General features: G+C 33.0%; 1 protein-coding gene across 1 annotated transcript in view; it reads right to left on the bottom strand.

Moving 5' to 3' along the window:
* LOC106464658 overlaps window positions 1–22,021 on the bottom strand; it is a 100,086-nt gene that overhangs the window by 8,654 nt on the left and 69,411 nt on the right. The window contains exons 3-7 of the mRNA XM_013924818.2: window positions 16,782–16,813; window positions 13,728–13,815; window positions 11,351–11,430; window positions 5,410–5,456; window positions 1,174–1,234 (exon numbers count right to left, since the gene is read on the bottom strand). Coding sequence (XP_013780272.1) covers window positions 1,174–1,234; window positions 5,410–5,456; window positions 11,351–11,430; window positions 13,728–13,815; window positions 16,782–16,813 — 308 coding nt within the window. The remainder of the gene's footprint in view (window positions 1–1,173; window positions 1,235–5,409; window positions 5,457–11,350; window positions 11,431–13,727; window positions 13,816–16,781; window positions 16,814–22,021) is intronic.

Raw genomic sequence — 22,021 nt, 5'->3', positions numbered from 1 at the left:
GGAAGGCAGCTAGTCATCACCACCCACCGCCAACTCTTGGGCTACTCTTTTACCAACGAATAGTGGGATTGACCGTCACATTATAACGCCCCCCACGACTGAAAGGGCGAGCATGTTTGGTGGGACGGGGATTCGAACCCGCGACTCGCAGATTGCGAGTCCAGCTCCCTAACCACCTGGCCATGCCGGGCCAGCTTGAGTTCAGACATTTATTTTTGAAAAGAAGTCACACACATTTTTTGTTCAATACTTCCGTACATCCGAACGTCGCTTTTTCAAGTTACGAAGTCATATCGATAATGATTTGTGTAAAGGAAGAAAAATGGAGCTTGATGCCGAGTTCAATATAAAGACATATATGATTGGAGTATTTATTTATCATTAAATGTTTCTTCAAGTTACTCAATTTTGAGTTATAAAATCAAATCCTAACGCGAATCTATAAAGTAAAAATTAAATTTTTCATTATATTCCAACAGATGCAGTTCGTAAACTTTCAAATACATGATTTCCAACCACAAAAACGCTGGCTACAATTATTTATTGTGGTCTTTAACATGCGATTCAAAATATCGTGAAATATCTTTGTTTTCTAAAGTTATGCAAGAAATGTTTCGACTTTATTTCAATATCCTTATTTCAAATAACTATTGTTGAAAAGATTAACTTGAAACACCAGAATACCAAGTTTAAGCATATGAGGCTCATAAGTACATTCTACATACAAAATTGTAATAAGTACAACTTTTCTCGTTAATCTTTTAGGATTGTTTAAAGTTTCAGAATTTAAAAAATCAAAATTCTATTGTCAGTGAATATTATTTACTCTAGTAAGATCACAATTTATGAAAATTCGTACATAAAAACACAGAACGATCATACACAGGTAATACATAATTTAACTATTTAATCCCGCTACTCTAAACTTAAAAATACAGAAATGTTTACAACTACTTTGCGGTGTTTTTAGATATATCTATACATCTATGCTATATTTGACACTTACGGTAAGATACAACTTCTAAAAGTAAAACTTGTGTGACTAGATAAGTTAATATCCTTGAGACAATACACTACCATAAATAATGCCATGATATCTTAGAAATCCATATTTCATAAAAATTCAAGCATTCATAACTCACATCAATACGAAAAACTAACAGCAACACATACCGACAAATTAAATAACCAGTCCTGTTCAGACCATGCGTACAATGGACTCCAATCAGTTTACCTTTGTGAAAGAAACGTTAAGTATTAACAGCATATTATTGTAAAATCAAAAAGTAAATTTCACAAACATAAATCAAATAAAACATAACATACACATACTAGTGTAAGACAGAATTTTCTAAATTTTAACATATCTCAATTCCATGAAATGAAAATATATAATCAATAATGAGGAAAAAGAGAACATTTATGTAATTCACAATATAAATTTTTATTATAAACGGCTGTTTATTAGACAAAATCCAAGTTTAGAAATGTCACGATTGCTATACTATTAACGATGCCAAATTCAAAACGTTATAGCAACACATTATAACAGTAACACATTACTTGTATATGTACAACTAAAAAATGCAGCAAATAAAAACCAATCGTATCATCTGCACATAATCAACTATAATAGCAAACATGCCTTATATAACTGTGAACTGACAGACAAGAAAGAAGACAAATCTTCAGCTATTTTAATTGAATATGCATACTGGGTATGACTGCATCCAGCAGTAGGACAGTCAACTGTCAGGGTAACAGTGAGACAAATATTCTCTTGTTGCTGTAGTTTCTTGATCACCCTTAGGCAAGGCGTAACACCCATTAGCCTTCCTTACCAGGGTTACAATTGAAGCTGTTGGGGTGCAAGATGGTGGATCTTCATGTCTGGTAGATACCTGGTGCAACTGGGACAACAAAAGAGAAGACCTGCTCAAGTTAGTTGAACACTGCAACCTGTAGCAAAAAATGGCAACCTATTACAGTATTTTGCTAAGCATAATCTATGGTCTTTTACGAATCAAGAAAAAACCACAATGGCATGAAGGAGGTCCCCGATAGAAATAGAGAGGACTTCTCGCCCTGTAAGGAAAGTTACAGAATGCTAGTGTTCACACCCATTAGAGAGCAGTCAAAGTGGAATGTATGAACTCTACATCCATCTGGAAAACTGTTTAATGTCAAGCATAAGATAAAACGATTAAAGATCAATAGTGTAGGTCTCTGTGAAACATTTGGAAAGATGTTGGACCTATTGTTTCAGAAGACATGAAGATAATTTATTCTGGAGGTCAGATGCACAAAGGAGGAGTTGTGTTTATTTTAGATGAAGAAACCTCAAAGTGTTTGCATGAATTAGGGCAACACCTGATAATGTGATGCTTGTGAAAATACAGGTAAATAATAGAAATCTATGCACAAACAGTTGAAAATGAGGAAGAGGACACTTATTGTTTCTAGAAGACCTTGATAAAGTGAAAAATCAATGCAAACCTCAAGAAGTTGACATAGTAATAGGAGATCTAAATGTAAAAATTGATTGTGAGCAAGTGGATAATATTGTTGAATCACATGAACTTGGAGAGAAAAATGAAAGAAGAGAGAAATGGTTTGATTGGGTGTTGCAAATGATCAAGTCATTATGAACAAACTGTTTGAGCACAACCAGAGAAGAAGGTATACAAGGAAAAGTCCTGCAGATAATGTTAGAAATCAAACTGATTACATCACCATTAATAGAAGATTCAGGAATGCAGTACAACAATTAAAAACTTACCAAGGAGCTGACTGTGAGAATGACCATGTTCCTGTAGTATGTACCATCAAGATAAGGTTAAGGAAACTTAAGAAGCCAAAAGCAGCAAAAAAGCTCGATTATAAAATTCTTACAGAAAATCATCTGCTTAAAGAAAGGCATACAGACAGGTTAAAAACCATTTTGAAGAACTTGAAGTTAAAGTAAATACCTCAAAATGGAAAATTTTTAAAGAAGCACCAGCCATTATAATTAAGGCAAAAGAAACAGAAATGGACAACGGAGAAAATCCTTGAACTCATAGGAGATAGAAGAAAGATGAAAACCCATAGCATAGTATAAGAAACTGGACAAAAGAAGTTAAGAGAAAATGACTTAATGAACAATGTACATAAATAGAAAAACAAAAGGACAAAGATGTTACATTAATGTATAGGAATGTCAAAGACATCACAGGTAATGGAGGATACACTCCTAGTGGATGTATAAAAGCTAAGAATGGTGATGTAATTATGGAACGAGAACAAGTATTGAAAAAATGGATAGATTATATCAAAGACTTATTTCACAACAGTCCTGAAGATAAGCTATCTACTGAGAAGAGCATGGACAGATTGAAAATTTTTAAGTCAGAAGTACAAAGAGTTATCAAGAGAATGAAAACCAGATGAAATTTCTGTAGAACAAATAAAATGTTTGGAAGAATTTGGTATAGAAAAGCTAATAACTATTATTGATGAAGTTTATGAAATCAATCTTTACTGCACTCCCCAAAAGTCCTGGAGCCACTGAATGTGAACACCATTGAACCATCAGTTTAATGAGCTATGTGACAAAGATCCTATTAGTAAAAGTTAATGATGTGAGCCAGAAGTAGAAGAGAATCGGAGATTGCAAAAGTTTAATGTGGTTTTATCAAAGATCATGGTACAAGAAATGCTATCTCCATGGTAAGAGTGCTTTCAGAAATGAAGAACCTTTGTTGTGTTTCATGCTTTTGATAAAGTCTAGCATGTTGAGTTAATGAAATTGCTGGAAGAACTGGACACTGATGGTAAATACTAGAGAATTTTAAGAAACCTCTATTGGGACCAAACTGCAGCAGTGAAGATAAAAAGTGAATTAAGTGATTTTATCTAAATTAAGAGAGGCAAGGCTGTGTCTTTTCACCCAATTTGTTTAACTTGTACAGTGAGAAAATCCAAAGGGAGTTTGAGGTTTTACTGGGGTTGATCAATGGGAGACCGAGTCTGAACACATTGCGTCAGTGATGACACAGTTTTAACAGCTGATTCAGTAGAGAAGCTAGCATAAATTTTAGATGAAATTGTTGGTGAAAGTGAGAAGAAGGATTTAAGTATTGACTGTAGAAAACAGAATGTATGGTAATTACATAGAAGAAGATCATTCCTGTATGTATTGTCAATGTAGATAAGACAGATCAATAAATTCAACTACTTGGGGAGCTGGATAACATCAGATGGTAAATGTGATCGAGAAATAAAACGGAGAATAAGGATGACAAAAGACACATTTCTGAAATTGAAAAAGCTACTGACAAACAGTAAAATGTCTATGGGAACGAAATTAGGAGTTTTGGACTGTTATGTCATACCAGTTCTCACGTGTGCATCAGAATGTTGGACAATATCATCGAGTATAGAAAAATAAAGAGATTTAAGCAGGTGAGTTGTGGTCACACACCAAATGAAGATATTTTTTCAAGAGCAGGTGGCAGAACGAAATTGTTGAATAACATCAGAAAGAGATAGTTGGAATTTCTAGGACACGTTATGAGGAAAGAAGAAACTGAAAGTTGTAAATGGAAAAAAAAAACTGAAGGAAGAAGAGACTGTGGAAGGCTATGGTTGACTTATGTCAAGAGCCTATCTTAATGGATGAATGTATCGACATTGGAAATTCTTTGTGCCTCAACGAGAAAAGATCTGTGAAAGACCATGATCACCAACGTCTTGTTTGGATATGGTACGGAGATAGAGAGAGTAGATATGACCATCACTCATATAATGCACACATGGACCAAAGGTGCAGAGTGCAATTTTGCGGCAATAGGACGTAGACCATCGACCCTCGGATTCACAGTCTGGTACGCTAACCAGTAGACCATGTCTAATCCAGCAACAAGTTACAATACTAACCTATTATATCACATGCTTACACGCATCTGCAACCATAATAGCGTAACAATCTTCTTTAAATAATTCATAGATTGGTGGATTTTGCACAAAGCTGTACAAGAGAAATATCCCTAGCTATTCATAATTTTCAAGCGATAGACGAAAGGGAAGATAGCTAGTCAACTTTATCAGATTGATGGATGGGATTGACATTCATTCTTATAACGCACCCATAGCCCGAAACGCGATTTTTTCTAGTGGTGGTAATGGAACTTGAATCATGGAATCTCAGCTAAACCGTCCTGTACGCTAACCACTAGATTGCACTCTGCCAAATAATTCACTGACACTAACTGAAAGTTTAATTACTTTCTCCGCCTCCAAGCCTTGGCACAGTAACTAACAGTGAATAAAATAATGAAATTCACAAACCACTCATTTTTTCAAACTTTACAATAAATAACTATATTATCTTCATTATATAAATATTATAATAATTAAAGTGCTTCTTACCTATTTCACCTTCGGTCCTTTGAAAGTCTTCGACAGCCTTGAAGAAACTAAACGGTAACATATATAATATTAACGAGTTTATCTTCTGTGAAATATAAATGATTCAATCACATTCTCTTTTAACAGTACATGATAAGGCTAATAGCTTGGATAAAGCCTCTAAAAATCGTATAGGACATGTAATACATCAAAGACAACTGAAACCAATCTAATATTTGTTTGTTTCAGAGTAACTGTTAAAAATTAAACTATGTTCTGACTGAAACATTAGTATAGTTATTTTTGCCCCACCTTGTATACTTTACTTTCTTCTCACCAGTAGATTTTTAAAAAGCGCAACAGTGCTGCCACCTGATGGTGTTCGCTTATCTCTATGCCAATTCGTCATAACACTTTCTTTGTTTTTACTATATATCATTATAAAACATGGACAACACCTTGCGGACATCCGTTATACCAGTGGCCTTTTTATGTGTAAGCCATCCGCTTACCCCCCGCATATTATTTGTTTTAAAAAATCAAGAGTTGTTTATAGTAATAAAAAGGTAAACGAAAAGAAATAATTCATGAGTGCTTCAACAATACGTGAACACTGAGTGTTTTTTAGTGGAACGCATTGATAACTTACACTACCCTCAACATTTTTAGGGGTGGGGTTTATTTTCTTTCTAATTTTTTCAAAGATTTTCGCATACCCTTAGGGGTACGATTACCACAGGGCAAGAACCGGTGCTTTATACTGTGATATTGGAAAAATAACGTATCTTATAAAAAATAAAACGAAACATATTACATTCTTTTTTTTTTGGTTCGTTTCTGCAAGAAATTTATCATTGAACTGTGGCATATACACAGTGATATTAAGTCTTAATTTAGAATTAAAAAACAAACGTCAAGGTTAAGAATGACTCGTGAAAAATAAAAATAAATAAGTTCAGTCAAAATATTCTATATCGCTATATAAAAACAGTTTTAATCTGATTCTTCGCCAACTCCAAAATTTCTTACTTTACATATCAAATATACCAGAAACGACATGAGATTAGCTACACTGTTAAAAAAAAAAAACAACACACACACACACACAACCAAAAAAAAAAACATCGTGTGGGAAACATTAACATTTAAGAAAAAAATCATCTTTTATTAAAATATGGCGATTGGACTTGGCTGTTGATTTCTTAACGTAAAATTATACAGTGGGTTAACCACACTGTCCATCTACTCGGCGTTGTAAATTGGTAAACTTTCTGTTGACCTCTTTTATGCTACTTCGACCACTAGCAACAGAAATCACAGTTCAGACTTTTCTATGCCCTTCAAGAATCTATAGAAACTGCCCACAAATTAATATGTATAATATTCTGACAATAAACAATTTAAGCTTACAGATATCAGCATAGATCTCCAGCATTCAGTATGCCACATGCTTTGAAGGAATCCTCTGATAGGCGCGTAATATTTTAGGTTTGTGAAACCTTTACTCCTTCAAATGAATTAACACTGTATCTATTACATTATCCAGTACCATGTTTTACAGCCCAAGGTCTATCGGCGTGTCCGAATATACGTATCTATGACCGATCTCTAACGTAACACATTAACACATCACTAAAAACAAATATGTTGTTGTAACATTAGGTTGCATTTCTTTGTAATCATTATAGCTCTTAAAAAAAAATGGATGCAATTTGGAAGGTCTATCGGCGTGTCCGAATATACGTATCTATGACCGATCTCTAACGTAACACATTAACACATCACTAAAAACAAATATGTTGTTGTAACATTAGGTTGCATTTCTTTGTAATCATTATAGCTCTTCAAAAAAATAAATAAATAGATGCAATTTGGGAGAATGACTTTTCTAACAAAAAATATATTTTTTAAATAACTGGATTAGGTTACTCAGACTCACTCCCAATATCAATGTGTTGTTAGTCTGTTTCAGAATCTTCTCAAAAAGCTACAAAAAAAAAGGCCACTTGAACGTAGCCGTTCCTACTTTTGAGCAAGTACACTAGAAGGATGGCATTTAGTCAACAGTATCACTGCCAACTCTTGGGCTAATTTTATCTGACCAAACAGTGCGATTTCACCGTCATTTATGTAGCGTTTGCACCCACGGCCCCAAAGTGAGGAGCGCGTTTTTGAGATAACGGGACACGAACAAAGAATCATCATATTCACATTCCAGGCACGCTAACCATTAGGCCATGACACTTTAGATTATAATAGTGTGCATGTCTCGATGGATTTAATACGAACCTAGAGGTATTTAATATATATATACACACATTGTATTAAGGAAAAACAATTAGGTCTGATTTACGTATATTGAAGTACATTGATAACAAAAACTGTAGCTAAAATTCTGTTAGTTTCACGAGTTTCATATGGCTTATTATTAACATTATTTTTTGTACGACATAAGTTCTACCAAATAATTATGTTAAGGTATCATTCAAAAATAGTTAATACGTTTTACCCTATAATTGTGCATAATGAAAGGGCTACACAAACACAGTAGGTTGTGTGGGGGTGAAAACAAAAAAACAAGAACAAAAAATTAATAGTACGGTAACAAAAAAGAGCAAGATAAAAATAAATATATATGGTTATAGGTTAAAGATACCATAGAATCTTAAATCAAGTTGCACGTCGCTTGCTGAGCGTCTAGACATTTATGAATTATGGTTCAGACAGTACTGCACTAGGCGTTATCAACAAGGAAGAAATATTTTATACTTTGTTTGCTGCCTGTCTTAAAGAGGTCACGGTGTTGAGGCTCGGACAGACTCTGGTATACTGTGATGACTATCATCACGTTTTTCTTAAGGGGCTCCTGTCACCCACAAAAACTTAAGAGATCAATAAGGAACCCCCTCTCACTAGCACCACAACGTCCCCATAGAACCCCTACCACGAATCAAACAACCGAAAGAACGTGGTCTTCAGAAAAAAAAACAAAAAAACAGACTCTCCAGCAACATACAAGTTAAACGAATCGAAGAGGGCCATTAGGCCCTGAACATTTATTCAATTATGTAACATGAAAAACTTCCGCAAAAAATGGTCACTTCAGGTCTATCCACTCCCGCAATGCTAAAATATGAAAAACAACGTCCCCGATGACAAGATGAGGATGATCAGGTTTATAGACTCTCTTCAACAATTGTACTGCAGTGACCCATATTTTGATGTTATCGTGGTTTACAAATTCAAGATATTTCCCACAACTATCACCTACCAAACCACAACTGTAGTACTGAAAACTAAGTTACAAAATTGGAATATAATGCCACTCTTATCCATTTCGTAATGTTGCATCAGACTCAGACTAATGAAAGAAACGGTTGACTGGTCAATTACTGCAACAATGGCTAGATGTCCATAATACCCAATTTAGTAATCCTTAATATAACTTAAAAACCGTATCTTACATATTCTTGTACTTAAAGATTATGAACAAATTATCGAAAACAATATACATTTACTTTCTGCTCATCTGTAATGTTTATTTACTTTTATGTAGGCTTAGATCGATTGTAACTATATACAGATACCATATGTAAGCTGTATAAAATATGAACAAATTTCTTAGCAGCTTTGATAATAAGTGTTTTGCTCTTCATACAGTTTTTACAAAGAGAAAAATTGTAGTTTGTACGAAATGTATTTCGTAAACTTAGAATTCGAAAATATAATTACAGTGCAGGTAGATTACATTATAGTCGGGATTAGGGTCGTTAGGGAGGAGGAGGTAGATTACACTATTGTCTTTCACTTATATGATAACTGAATAATATATATATTGAGTAAAGTAAATGCCAGACATTGCAAACAATGAAGCACAATGCTCATCGAGACACGTGACTATTAAGGATCTGGAATGCCAACTTATCGTCCCTGGTGGTTTATTATTACAAATATGTTATTTTCTATTTCATCAGAAGCAAACACCTTTCCACAACTGGCTGCGCACAACAAATGGTAGATTTAGATATCCACATCTGATCCTAACTTTTCAGTACAAATTTGGAAATAAGGGTTAACTCTGACAGCGTACATCCACTGCTCTGTGGATGTTACTCCTGTAGATACATCTACTAATATAACACTCCTAATCTGTAAGTGTTAATCTAGCTATTATTTGGTTGTTCCATTTCTTCTGGATCTAGTTGTTTTAATTTTTGGAAAATTTATCGAAGGTAAAAATATGTTATTCTATACCACTCTTTAATTGTACAAACTTGATTTTTTTCACAGAGATATACATATGAAGGTAATTCTAATAAAGCTCTTTCTCTGAAACGTCTGCAGATAAAAGCTCGTAATCGCAACATTAATACGTTGCTAAGTGATGAAACAAAGTGATCATTCCTCATTAGTAATGTTGGTGATGGACTCCAAAACGGTCATACGAAATACAGAGAGAGATGGATGGATGGATGTACGATTGCACAGACAGACAGATCATGCACTTCACTGCAATGGCGATTTTTTATTCTGGGACTTGGGTTATAATAAATAGCATATTTTGTCAAAGGTTTGCCTACCGCAGGCTAAGTTGACTGACAAGTATACTTTACAGAACGCTCTTCGTCAAGTGGATTACTACACAGACTAAAACGGTACTTAGCGATAACGGTAGCAGGGTTTTCTCACGTGGAACAGCAAGTAAACGTAATTAAGTTTCTGTGACGATAAACTCTACAGTGAGTAACATCAACTTCCCCTAAACAAACATTACGCAATCAAACACTTCATGAGTATCAGCTACGTACCAGCTGCATAAATTGTTTTAGTTTAAAACTGATAACAAAATATTGTGTATTTTCCACGGCATTTCAAGTTCAAAATACACTAAACACTCAATATTCATTAAGAAACGCTGGGTATTAAATGTACGTGTACGTATGATTGTGTATATTACACATACACACATATATATTCTTCATGCAGGTTGTAAAATAATGAAAAGTTATCTTATAATCTGTTAAGACAATGAACAGTAAATTTTAATTAATATGTTTTAATACTATAATATCTTAAGTCATCAAGTAACCATGATGGCAGAGAGAAGTCTAATACGCGGACACATGAACACTTCAAGTGATTCAAACATCTACGTATTAGTCTGACACAAAGCTTTAGCACCTGCTGACTTCAAGAATACATTCCTCCCACTTTGTGCAGTAAAAAAAAGTTCAAAGTTCTTCGTTTAACATTTTTATTCCTAGTTTCTGTTGCCTATCTGAAAGCATTTCTGAAGAGGCTAGTCCAAAAGTTAGAGCTCATGCTGAGCAGCCTACAAGCCGTGCATACAAAAGCGCTCAATCCACGAGCAAGCACGTCAACGATAGACAGATTCCGACAAATTTTTCCCCAACAAAAGAATCAAAACGGCAAGCTTGCAACTTGTTAGTTGTGTCCACAGACTGCGGGAGATTTTTCGTGACTGGTATACGACAGACTTCAGTACTAACGAATTTTGTCGCTAAGTCTTTGTAAAAACATTTTAATGAAGGAGTTTATATTTGTGTACCTTAGATAAATATGTAAAATATACATAAAGAAAATGCTTCAGGCGGAACTTCAGTTACACAAATAATTGTCTCTACAGCAGTACTGGAAAATTTAACTTCGTGAAGAGGCTGGCCTAGAATTGAATGTATACATTTCACAAGAACAAAACGCGTAGGCCTCCGTACATTTCGAAGTTCATACAGTTTTGCAGTTAAGAAAATACAGCACGAAATCATCTTTACTCACACGAGTTGTTAGATATAAATAAAATTACAAACAACTTAATGGAAAATTATTAACAAAACCACATCTTTTACTTTTTACACAGTAACAAAGTGTAATAGTTCATAATCAAATATTATAATTCGTTGAGATTTTCTATAAAATGTAATGAAGATATTTACGACCATACCTTGTTGTAACCTTGCTGCTGGGTATCTGTCGTCCTTCACAAAATATCTTAAAATACTTTATGTTCTTTCTTTCTAGTTCCTAATATGAAAATTAAACAGATTATTTCACATTAAAACTTACAACTAAGGAATCACGAATCATTTTTTTTTTTTTTGGTATTGGGATAAGATCCCTTTAGCATCGAAAGAACCCAAAACTTTTGTACAGGGTGCCCATAAAGAAAACTCCATATTTAAAAGAACTGTGTCGTAAAAGTTATTGGTTACTGATGACACGGTGTAGGGTGTTTCCGCATCATCTATTCTGGACAGTGTCTATTGATCCTATTAATCTCATGTCTAATGTCCATTTTCAGATTTCACAAATTTCCTGAGTTAAAATTAATTTTGTAACATCCTTAGTGAGCCATTTTTCTCTTAGTAACTAAATTTTGACCGGGTATTAATTTTCTTAGTGAGTCATTTTTCTCTAAGTAACTAAAATTTGACTAGGTATTAATTTTCTTAGTGAGTCATTTTTCTCTAAGTAACTAAAATTTGACTAGGTATTAATTTTCTTAGTGAGTCATTTTTCTCTAAGTAACTAAAATTTGACTAGGTATTAATTTTCTTAGTGAGCCATTTTTCTCTAAGTAACTAAAATTTGACTAGGTATTAATTTTCTTAGTGAGCTATTTTTCTCTTAGTAACTAAAATTTGACCAAGTATTAATTTCCTTAGTGAGCCATTTTTCTCCTAGTTACTAAATTTTGACCAAATATTAATTTTCTTACACAGGTGAATGATATTCCCACGATTATATACACTGACAGACAGATATATTACTAATGTCACCAATCTCGTGGTGTCAAAAGAAAATATAATCAATGCTAGCTCACGAGAAAAAATATATGGATATTTTGTGTAATACCGTTGTGAATACCTTACGAATTTCAAATATTTCCTGAATAAAACTTCTGATTCCTACTCAGTTTGCCACTCATGAAATTATGCCCCCTGAAACAAGATATCATTTTACACGTTTTTCCACTCTTTATGATAACCCTGTACGTTGAAATAAACTTCTAAGTTTGATTGCTGGAGGATAAGTAGTCTGCATAACTTCAGTTTTTTAACACAAATGAATAATATTTAAACCCTTTAATCAGTCCGTGTACTGCCTTTTACTACACATTCATGTGACTTACAGCTACATTTCTTTCAGTTTATTTTCTTGTCATTTTACAACCCAAACTTCAGGTTCTTTTTTGTGGAAAGCTTTCGTTTTCCAAAAGTTTATACATTATTCATACTCAGCAAATAATAATCATTACTCTTCCTTATTTTCTAATATACACGCATATATATATATATACATAATACATATATAACAGCTATATGGATTTAAATCAGTGACGAGTTTAGAAAAAAATTCTTCTTATTGGCGAAATAATTTCAGATATGTTACAGATACTTATTTCTGTAACAGTGGTCAGTGTCAAAGTTTAATGTATGTCTGTAGACATGCAATATTTGTAACACTCGTTTCTTTAATTTGTTGATGTTGTTCCTCGTATATTTTTACTTAACATGTGACAGACATTACAAGTTACAATCTAGTTTGAAGTTTAAAAGGTATATATATATATGAATAAATAAAACTATCTAAACAATCATTCAAACACATTAACCATCAGTCTGTGATCTAATTACTTCATAATATATATTTGAATACGTCTTAGCAGGAATTACCAGTAATAAACTACTTAAAAAGAACTTAATAAATAATAACAGTAACTGTTTTTTGTTTCGGATATTCGTACAAAGCTACACAATGGCTATTTGCGCTAGTAATCCTAATTTTAAACTCGTAAACTAAAATAAAGGCACCTATCGTCACCTGGTGGGCTAACGTATAGAACAGTGAACTTTGACTGTCACTATTATAAAACACTCACGGTTATAAATTGCAGAGTGCGATGTTGCAGCAACGGGACGTGACCCATGGACCTCCAGATCCATAATATACCATGCTAACAATTAGGCCAGGTCAACCTTATATTAATTGTACAAAATACTTTTCTTATCTAAGAAACAAGTTTCAAAAAGGCTAATGGCCTTATTTCTCTGTGTATGTTGTCTACTAGATGCTTATAGGCATCCTGATGTATACTTTTCATTTTTATGGGGGAACGTTAAAAGAGAAACTAGCAAAGTGCATTCACAATAAACGTTCATAGGTTTCTACCCCGTTCTGATGTTATAGTGTCCTTTTACTTTCCTTTGTGTTATATATATATATATATATTATTCAGACACTTAGATTCAAGTTGAAAATCAAAATTAAATCTTCTCAACCACAGTTTTATAGTACACACATATACATATGTAACTCACCTCAGAGTCGTAATACCGTCTTGTGTTCGTCAGATCTATAACCAGACCTAAACCTTTCACATTCTCTGTCAACATGCCAGGCGTAAACCTTTAAAAAAAAGATGAGGTTCAGATATTTTCTGACTTTCACATAGATATTTTTTGGTCAGTTTTGTTATAACATTTTGATGCTGTATTAACATTTATAAAAATGAGTGGCAAAAAGTGTAAGAAAACTATACATGGATTATCCTTAAAGCGAGAGGAATTCTAATGTAAAAACAAGAATGGATTATGAATGATATACATTTGAAAATATAAGATATTTCAACGCCACTGACCTGGAAATTCAAATTTATGTAAATAATGCTCGATACACAATTAAGGTAAACTTTGTTATTAAAAATAGCTTATCGTACATTAATGAAATGTCATGATTACTTTTTTTATTATTAAAAGCATAAAAAAGTACTGTAACTTGTTGCATCCAAAAACACTAAGAGAGGGTTGGTTTAAAATTACAATTTCCTGTTCACGTCTTACTACAACCCTCACAGTTCTCTTCTGAGCACCTGTCACATATGTATGTGGTAACATAGATCACATAACCATACACAACTACCAAGCAATTATATCGATATAGTTTAAGTTAAAAAAAAATTTCGGTTTTCGCGCACGTGAATATACACCAACGAATCCCTTGTTTTTGTCGCTCTTAAGCGATTCCGGACTAGAAAATACAAATTTTTTATTCATTTATGTAACAAAGTATTTTAAAACAACGACTAGAGCCTTTAGATATTTGATTTTTTTAAAGATTGTTTTTAAGCAAAGGAGACTGACGGCAATGCATTATTGGGGAAAATGTTCGGCTTTTGATACACTGGGTGAATCCAGCACAATAGAGCGCTCAGGTTCGCTAAGTAGCCGAGGGGATTTTATTCCGATGGATACCACTGTTCCTTGTCATTTTACTGAGCGCAAGAAAAGACCGTTACCGAAGTGATTGCATTTCAACAGTTGTTATTTCTTTCAAAGGAGAGGTATTCAATTCAGTTGAAACCAATTTATTCGACATGGTACAATAAAATCATACACACACACAAATATATATAATATATGAAAAAAAAACATATAAACTGAACAACAACAAATATATGCTCAGACACATTCCTCTCTTTATGCGTTTTTTTTTCCTTTCTTGCTTCTATCTTCGAAATATTGCTTTCAATCAGACAGACAAAGTCCTGTTTTTGTTTTCATGAAATTCCCTCAAAAAGAAACATTTTCTTCTTAATAAGTTATTTCCCAGATTAACCAAACGTTCAGCACACATGAAGATTGACGGATCGATATTGATATCGATATGAAATTTTAGAAACTGCAAAAATTCAATACTTTTCCTATATCGTACTCATGGAAAGAAGCTTTCTAATATATAGAGAGAGACAAACAAACATTTAGCTATTTTATGTATGTATATATATATATCGATTTTTATACACGTTTTTAGCCGCCTGTAAAATTATCTTTTCTGCATAACAGCTGAGTAGTGATGGAAAATTCAAAGTCAGGGGAGACTAAACTATTCTAACATGCAGATTTAATAATCTTTCTTTACACTGGGAATTCAACGTACATCATGATAAGTTACTTTTTTGTGTCTAATGATTTACAGCGCTTTTAAATTTCAACTCCTTATTCATTTTAGCGGGACTAATGAAAGTATCCCTTTAACATACGGATAAAAACAAAAAGAAGAAAACTCCTGTTATGGCCGTAGTATTCTCTCAACTACAAGTGATTTTAAGTGCTATTTTACGACAATAATACACGATACTTCAGTAACGTACTCGACAGCGATTTTCTTCCTGTGACTAGTGAACGCTGTTGTCAAGCCGTAGCCCCTAGCTACATCAGTAAAACTCATGTAAAACCAAACGTTTGGATTAGCAGCAAAAACTGTAAACAATATAAGAATGTAAACTTCTTATTCAATAAGTGACTGAGAGGAGAATAAATAAAAATGAAATTGATATATGATTGTTCATCGTTACTTTAAAAATAACTTTTCACGGTGATGTCAACGGTGCAAAATAAAGAAACATAAAACAATGAGTTTTTATAAATAAAACACTTTCAAAAATCATAAAATCAAAAAGTACTGACAATCTACGTTAACTAATGAAATGTTTTACTCCAGTATTTCTCATGGCGTGTGATGAATAAATATAGAAATCATAATCATATCAACATTTTTATTACGCCAAATACAATGACGAGTCTATTAATTTCGTAAGTTAACAGTGTTATATATCACATAGTTCTGTAAACAAACAGGATCCTGAAATGCTTTCTTACCCGATCACAAGGACTAAACAGACATGCAATATATTCGAGAGTATATAAACACTGAAATGTTTCCTTGTAAACTCTGACTAGAGAGAGTTTTACGTTATTTTCTTCATAAACCATTCTGAATTGTGAATGTTTCAGGATTACCTTAGTCCAATTATAATACATTCACACAAACACTAGTAAAAACAAGACTTCACAAAAAAATCTAAAGTATTTGATATAACACAAGAAGCATGTATATTCATGTTAAAAGAACATACCGTAAATAAATTAAAAAGAGTTTAGTATAACCAAAATGGTATGAACAACTATCGAATGATAAGCTTTTTAAATTCGTTATCAGTTGTGTATAAAATATCGCTTGATTGACAATAGAAACGTATTATGTAAAGCTATTATTATTACTGTAAAATGCATAAAGTGTCTATATTTAAAATGTCATAAATAAATCGAAATTTCAACTAAGTTATAAACTAACAGAATATATTATTGTTTTTACTTTGTAACACAACCGAAAAGTCGTCATTTTCTTTATTCATATGAATTGGAACTGTTAAGGTTAAACGTCTATTTCAAATAATTGGGCACGTGACGTGACACATAAAAGTTTACTACTCGTGGATAGCCAGTTAAGACAATTCAGTTGATAGTTCAAATTCATATCTTTACAAAAACGTTACAAAAAATAATTCAAATGTATATAAATGTTTTCCTTACCAACGATTCTGTGGTAAATTTCGACATATTGCCTGCAATAAGTAAAAAATAATATTAAAACGTTGAAAAATAACAGCTCATAAACTTAGTATTGTTTCTAAGTATAATCACACATTTAAAAACTTTCTGTATACACTTCTTAGGTTCATACAGCAAGTAAAATAAACAATATTTTCTTCACAGTAATTCTGAAACAAAACTGCACCTAACAAATGCAGCTTTTCCCCAAGAAACTCGTAATTTTTCTATCTTTAAATATTTCGGCTATATATGTTATTTTTCCTTTTCTTTTTCTTTTTTTATCTACTTAAATGTGATACTGAATGCGAGTCTTGTTTAGAATAACTAATACTCGTTTTGAATTATCTGTCTATTTTTTCTAATGACAAGTAGGGCATATTCTAATAAACTAATCTGAACACAATATTTTATTTGAGTACATGGATTTTAGAGTCCCTCACACGCGTTACGAAGAAGCTCAAGAGCGATAAATGAAAACATAAGAATGAAAAACTATGGATACTTATTTAAAACTTCCATTTTCGATAATATGCATGATAATTTCGTGCAACAATTTAGAGGAAATTAGTTAATTATTCAGGAACAGTAAGATTCAAAACGAAGGAGGTTTGTAAATGACGCTAGAAAATAAAAAGCATACTTTTTTAAAATATAAAACAAAATGTGGTAACAAAAACATTGATAACCTTAAACTTCAATGAAGCGGCCACACATATGAACAAATGGTTCCCAACCTATTTCATTCCACAGAACCGACAATAAGTTTGTTAAGTAAACTATACTAGTTTGCTGGTTCGGCAGTTATTATTTTTTTAATAATGAGTAAGTTAATTCAAGTAAAATAAATTAAAAATAGTAACAATCAACCTGGAGTTGATAAATAATATCGTGTTAAAAATTCCTTACCTTAATTCTCTTGTGTAGTGACTTAAATAAAAAAACATAAAACTACACAGTTGTTGTCAAGCAGTTTGCTAATATAAATAGCGTCTCAATCACTACTATGTTTTTCATATCCCAGCCGATCTGAAGAGTTTTGATATTGAGCGAAAGGCCTCGCTGGCATTGGATATAGGAGACAAACTGCGATTGTCTTAGTATTATACATTTTACTTTCACTCACACATTTTTATTAATAACAGTATATGACCTATAGGTATAAAGTATACAGAATGTAGATAGTTCAGTTTTGTAAAAACAAATGTGAAAATTGTTCAATTTTTAATAACACGAAAGCTTACTCAGAAATAACTCTACGTATTTCTTAATCACCATTATACTTTTTTTTTCACTGGGTGCCTCTACAGACTGACAAAAACGTCCCTGCGAACCAGCGGTTAGAAAACACTGACATCGATTTTCTTGGTTCGACTAAAGTCGGACTGGTTATACATACTTCACCAAAATTACAGGTTGGAAAATAAGCTAAAAATTGCATGATCTCGCAGACTCTGTTATGTACCAAATCCAAATATGGAGATCCAAAGTGGAATTTATGTTCAGCACATGATTATCAGTTCATAGTTACACTACAATACCAGCACTATCCTACAGTAAAACAGTGATACAGTCAAAACAGCTTTTGTATATTTTACAATAATGGAACCATACCTATTTTTATCCATAAGCATGTCTTCAAACTTAAAACAAAAAATATTTAATTTGTACAGCAAAGATATCAATTAATAATTTCATCGTATCTCTGTGCAAAACTTCTATAAAACTGTGTCAGTGGAGTGCACCTTTAACAACTAGTACACACCTTTTGACCTCAACCGTGCCATGGAGAATTAACCCAGACAGAGATCAAGTCTTTAAATATTCATGCAATAGACTAGCTAGAATGGTACACATTTAATATACTTTTAACTCATATATTACATTTCATGTACAGTCGTGACAATGTACCGTTATATAATTTTTCATCCACGCACAGTTACTATCATGTTGGCGCCGTAAAGGGCACTCAAGGTCTCCATGCACTTTTCAAAAGATTATTCTTATTTTCACTAACACAGCCATTGAAAACATGAATAACCATTACATAAAATATACGTTTTATCTAAATCTAGATATTGATCCTTGTTAAGTTTCACATTACCTCCTATTACAAGTATGACACATTTTGACCACATACTAGTAAATATGTTGTACAGATACAAACTATATAAGGGAACAGTGTATTTCAATTACATCTATTTTTTCTGTAAACAATCTGTGTTCGTAAAGTCAATAATACTGACGCATTTTCATCTTGTAACTATACGAAATAAACGGAATGTGTATTTTTATAAAACACTGGAGACAAACAGAATTATAAGGGAACAGCGTATTTCAAATACATCTATTTTTTCTGTAAACAATCCATGTTCGTAAAGTCAATAATACTGAATACTGACGCATTTTCATCTTGTAACTATACGAAATAGGTCTTCATGTCAACACAGGAGAATTAAATGTAGTGATTTTCTTGTTTTCAGCTTTCCACCTGTTATTTATGTATTTAAGGAAAAATATGTCTTCGTTTTATATGACTTGAATCACTATCTCGTCACGTTTATGTCCTGACCTCTGGTGTTTGAACCAAACGTGACATAGTTGAACAAGCTATGCTAGCAACCAGGTGAGGCAGTTGCCAAATATCGACAAAATGGCTTGTAAAATTATGGAGACTGAAGAGAAAATGTTAAGAGGCCGTTGAACCACAAACTACATACTTTCACGCCTTATTCGGGCAATTTATTTAATACTGGTTATTACTAAGCCTTAACCTCTTGCATTTTCAACAACATTCAAACACACTAGGCACTGTTCCATGTGTAAACTGGCACATCTCAGGAAGCAGAGTGGAGATAACGCGTGATTAGAAAACTTTAATAAAAAAATATACTTTAAAGTTGTCATAAAAGATATACATGGGAAATGTACAATAATACACATATTTGGAATATATATTTGTAAATACAGTTTTTTGAAGTAAGCATATATCAACTGTAAGTATTCTAAATACGTTGATGTTTTACTTTCTATACTGATTTATGTTTTAAAAAACACTATGATGGTTTCTTACTAACAATAACTTCTAGATTTTCATTAGAAGGAGTGATATTAAATAACCAAAGTAAATGTTTATGAATACTCAGGTTAAAGGCTTGTAAATACATGTATATAAGATCTCGAATAAGAATTGTTGTTACATTTAACAGATATTTTCAAAAAGTCTAATGACAGTGAAGGAAACGGTTTGTCTTTATCGTATTGTCTACATGCATAGACTAGTTATTGAACATGTGCTTGAGTAGTAACAGAGAAGGTAGCGTGTGATCGGACAAACATGCACAAGTTGTTATTGTGGTCTTTATAAGTTGTTTTGAGCACTTGTTCGTCGAAACACAAATCCATATCTGTTTTATATAAAAGGGCGTGCTTTTGGTATAATATTTTTCAAAACAGATCAACGATTTGCATGATGAAATACGGTTGAGAAGTCAAGTGACAGTGAGCATATCTTTATCGGAGAGTGCGCTAGCACTCTCTTTGTAGAGATGGCACGGACACCCGTATTAAAGCAATACAAAAGTCACCTGGATTCTCTTCTTTACAGATCACCAGAAGCTAGATATAAAGAGCTACCTGGCATAGTCACTCTATCTTCGGTGTATATGCCGCTTTTCAACTATCCAGGACGTCCCAAAGTTGAAAACTGGCGAATAGCCAAAACCGAGAATTCTTATTTTCGTTCATCATCATCTTTCTTCAACAAGCCTAGCGCCTACCTGGATCTGACAGTAACTATAATTTTATCATCATTTGATAGAGCAAAACAGTCTTGACGATCTTTGACTACCTATTTTATTATTTATCTATGCAACATTTATAAAGCTTCAGAATACACTCTATAACTTAGTAATCCATATAATTGATCTTATAAAAAATGCAAACAAACAAGTATAAGGAAAAAAAGTTTATCGCTAAATAAAAAAAGCTTTGTGGGCTGGCTACTGAATTTCAAAAAATGATCCAAACAAAATAGGAATTACTGGCTTCCTCACTAGCAAAACAAATAGAACCAGAATTTCAAATAGTAAAATGTTACTCTATTGTAAAATAGTCATAAAAGTAGGTATTCTAAACTTAACTAAACGAAAGGTATAATGATGAAAGCTGAGCTTCTATTCAAACACTAAGCTTTCGACTGACAAAGTGGAGAAGCCAGTAATATAGGGATTTTATTCTCCGCGGAAAGTCGAGACAGCTTAGTCTGCTATGTGATCATTAGAGGGATCAAGTGATATGTCCACTTCAACACCTATATTGTTTGGTTCCTTTTTCAAGTTTAGTAGCCAGTCCTACATAGTTTTTTTATCAAGACATAAGGTAGTGTGTCGTGCGGCCAAAACAAGCTGCAGGACACAATGCGTGTTATTAACAAGAGTGATAGTTTAGCAATTTTCCGCTTTCTGTAGCTCGGGCTGTGGTAATCCAAACTATCACATATATTCCGTGGATGTTCTTTATTGGACCCTTACTTCACACACCAGATTTCAAGGCAATCTGTTAGAAATACACGAGATATAAAATCTCCAATTTTGATTGAGTTTCTTTTTTTTTCTCTTCACGCCGAAAATACGGAAACCTTATTTGATAGAAAAACATACTTAACATTCACGATTTTTTTTTTCAAATTTGGTACACCGATAGACTTTAACAACCTACAGTTAGGTGTCAAAGTTGGTTTATATATAAGCCACATGTGCAAAGTTATTCAAAAACTACCGCTCAAATTTGATCAAAAGTTTTGCGCACGCCTACGCAAAAAGTCGCGTGAGCTATCGGTCCGAAATGTTTACTGTAAATTCACCTAAGAGTAAAAGTGGATCTTTTTCCTTTTTTTTTTGTCATTCGGATTAAAGATGGCTGATCTACAGGAGTAAAACTATAGGGTGAGAGCACGTGCAGATACATAAATATTGGTTAGGCCAAGTAAACTAGATTAGCAGTTTCTAGCTCAAGTTTTCAAAAGAATCACACGGGTGGACGGTTATTATTCATTGTCAACTTTTAAACACCGACTTCTTAAGTTTTATGAAATTCTCCTAATTAAAGAACGATTAGCGTCACATGATATTAGCTTAAGCAATTAGCGTAAATAACGATACCTAACACTGCTGTACCGAGTGCGTGCGGGTGATGACAAGAAACTGTTAATCTAGTTTCCA

The sequence above is a fragment of the Limulus polyphemus genome, unplaced genomic scaffold, assembly GCF_000517525.1.
Source record: "Limulus polyphemus unplaced genomic scaffold, Limulus_polyphemus-2.1.2 Scaffold1711, whole genome shotgun sequence".
In the NCBI taxonomy this organism is placed as follows: Eukaryota; Metazoa; Arthropoda; class Merostomata; order Xiphosura; family Limulidae; genus Limulus; species Limulus polyphemus.
The sequence above is the reverse complement of the archived record's forward strand: the minus strand, read 5'-3'. Positions and strand labels throughout refer to the sequence as shown.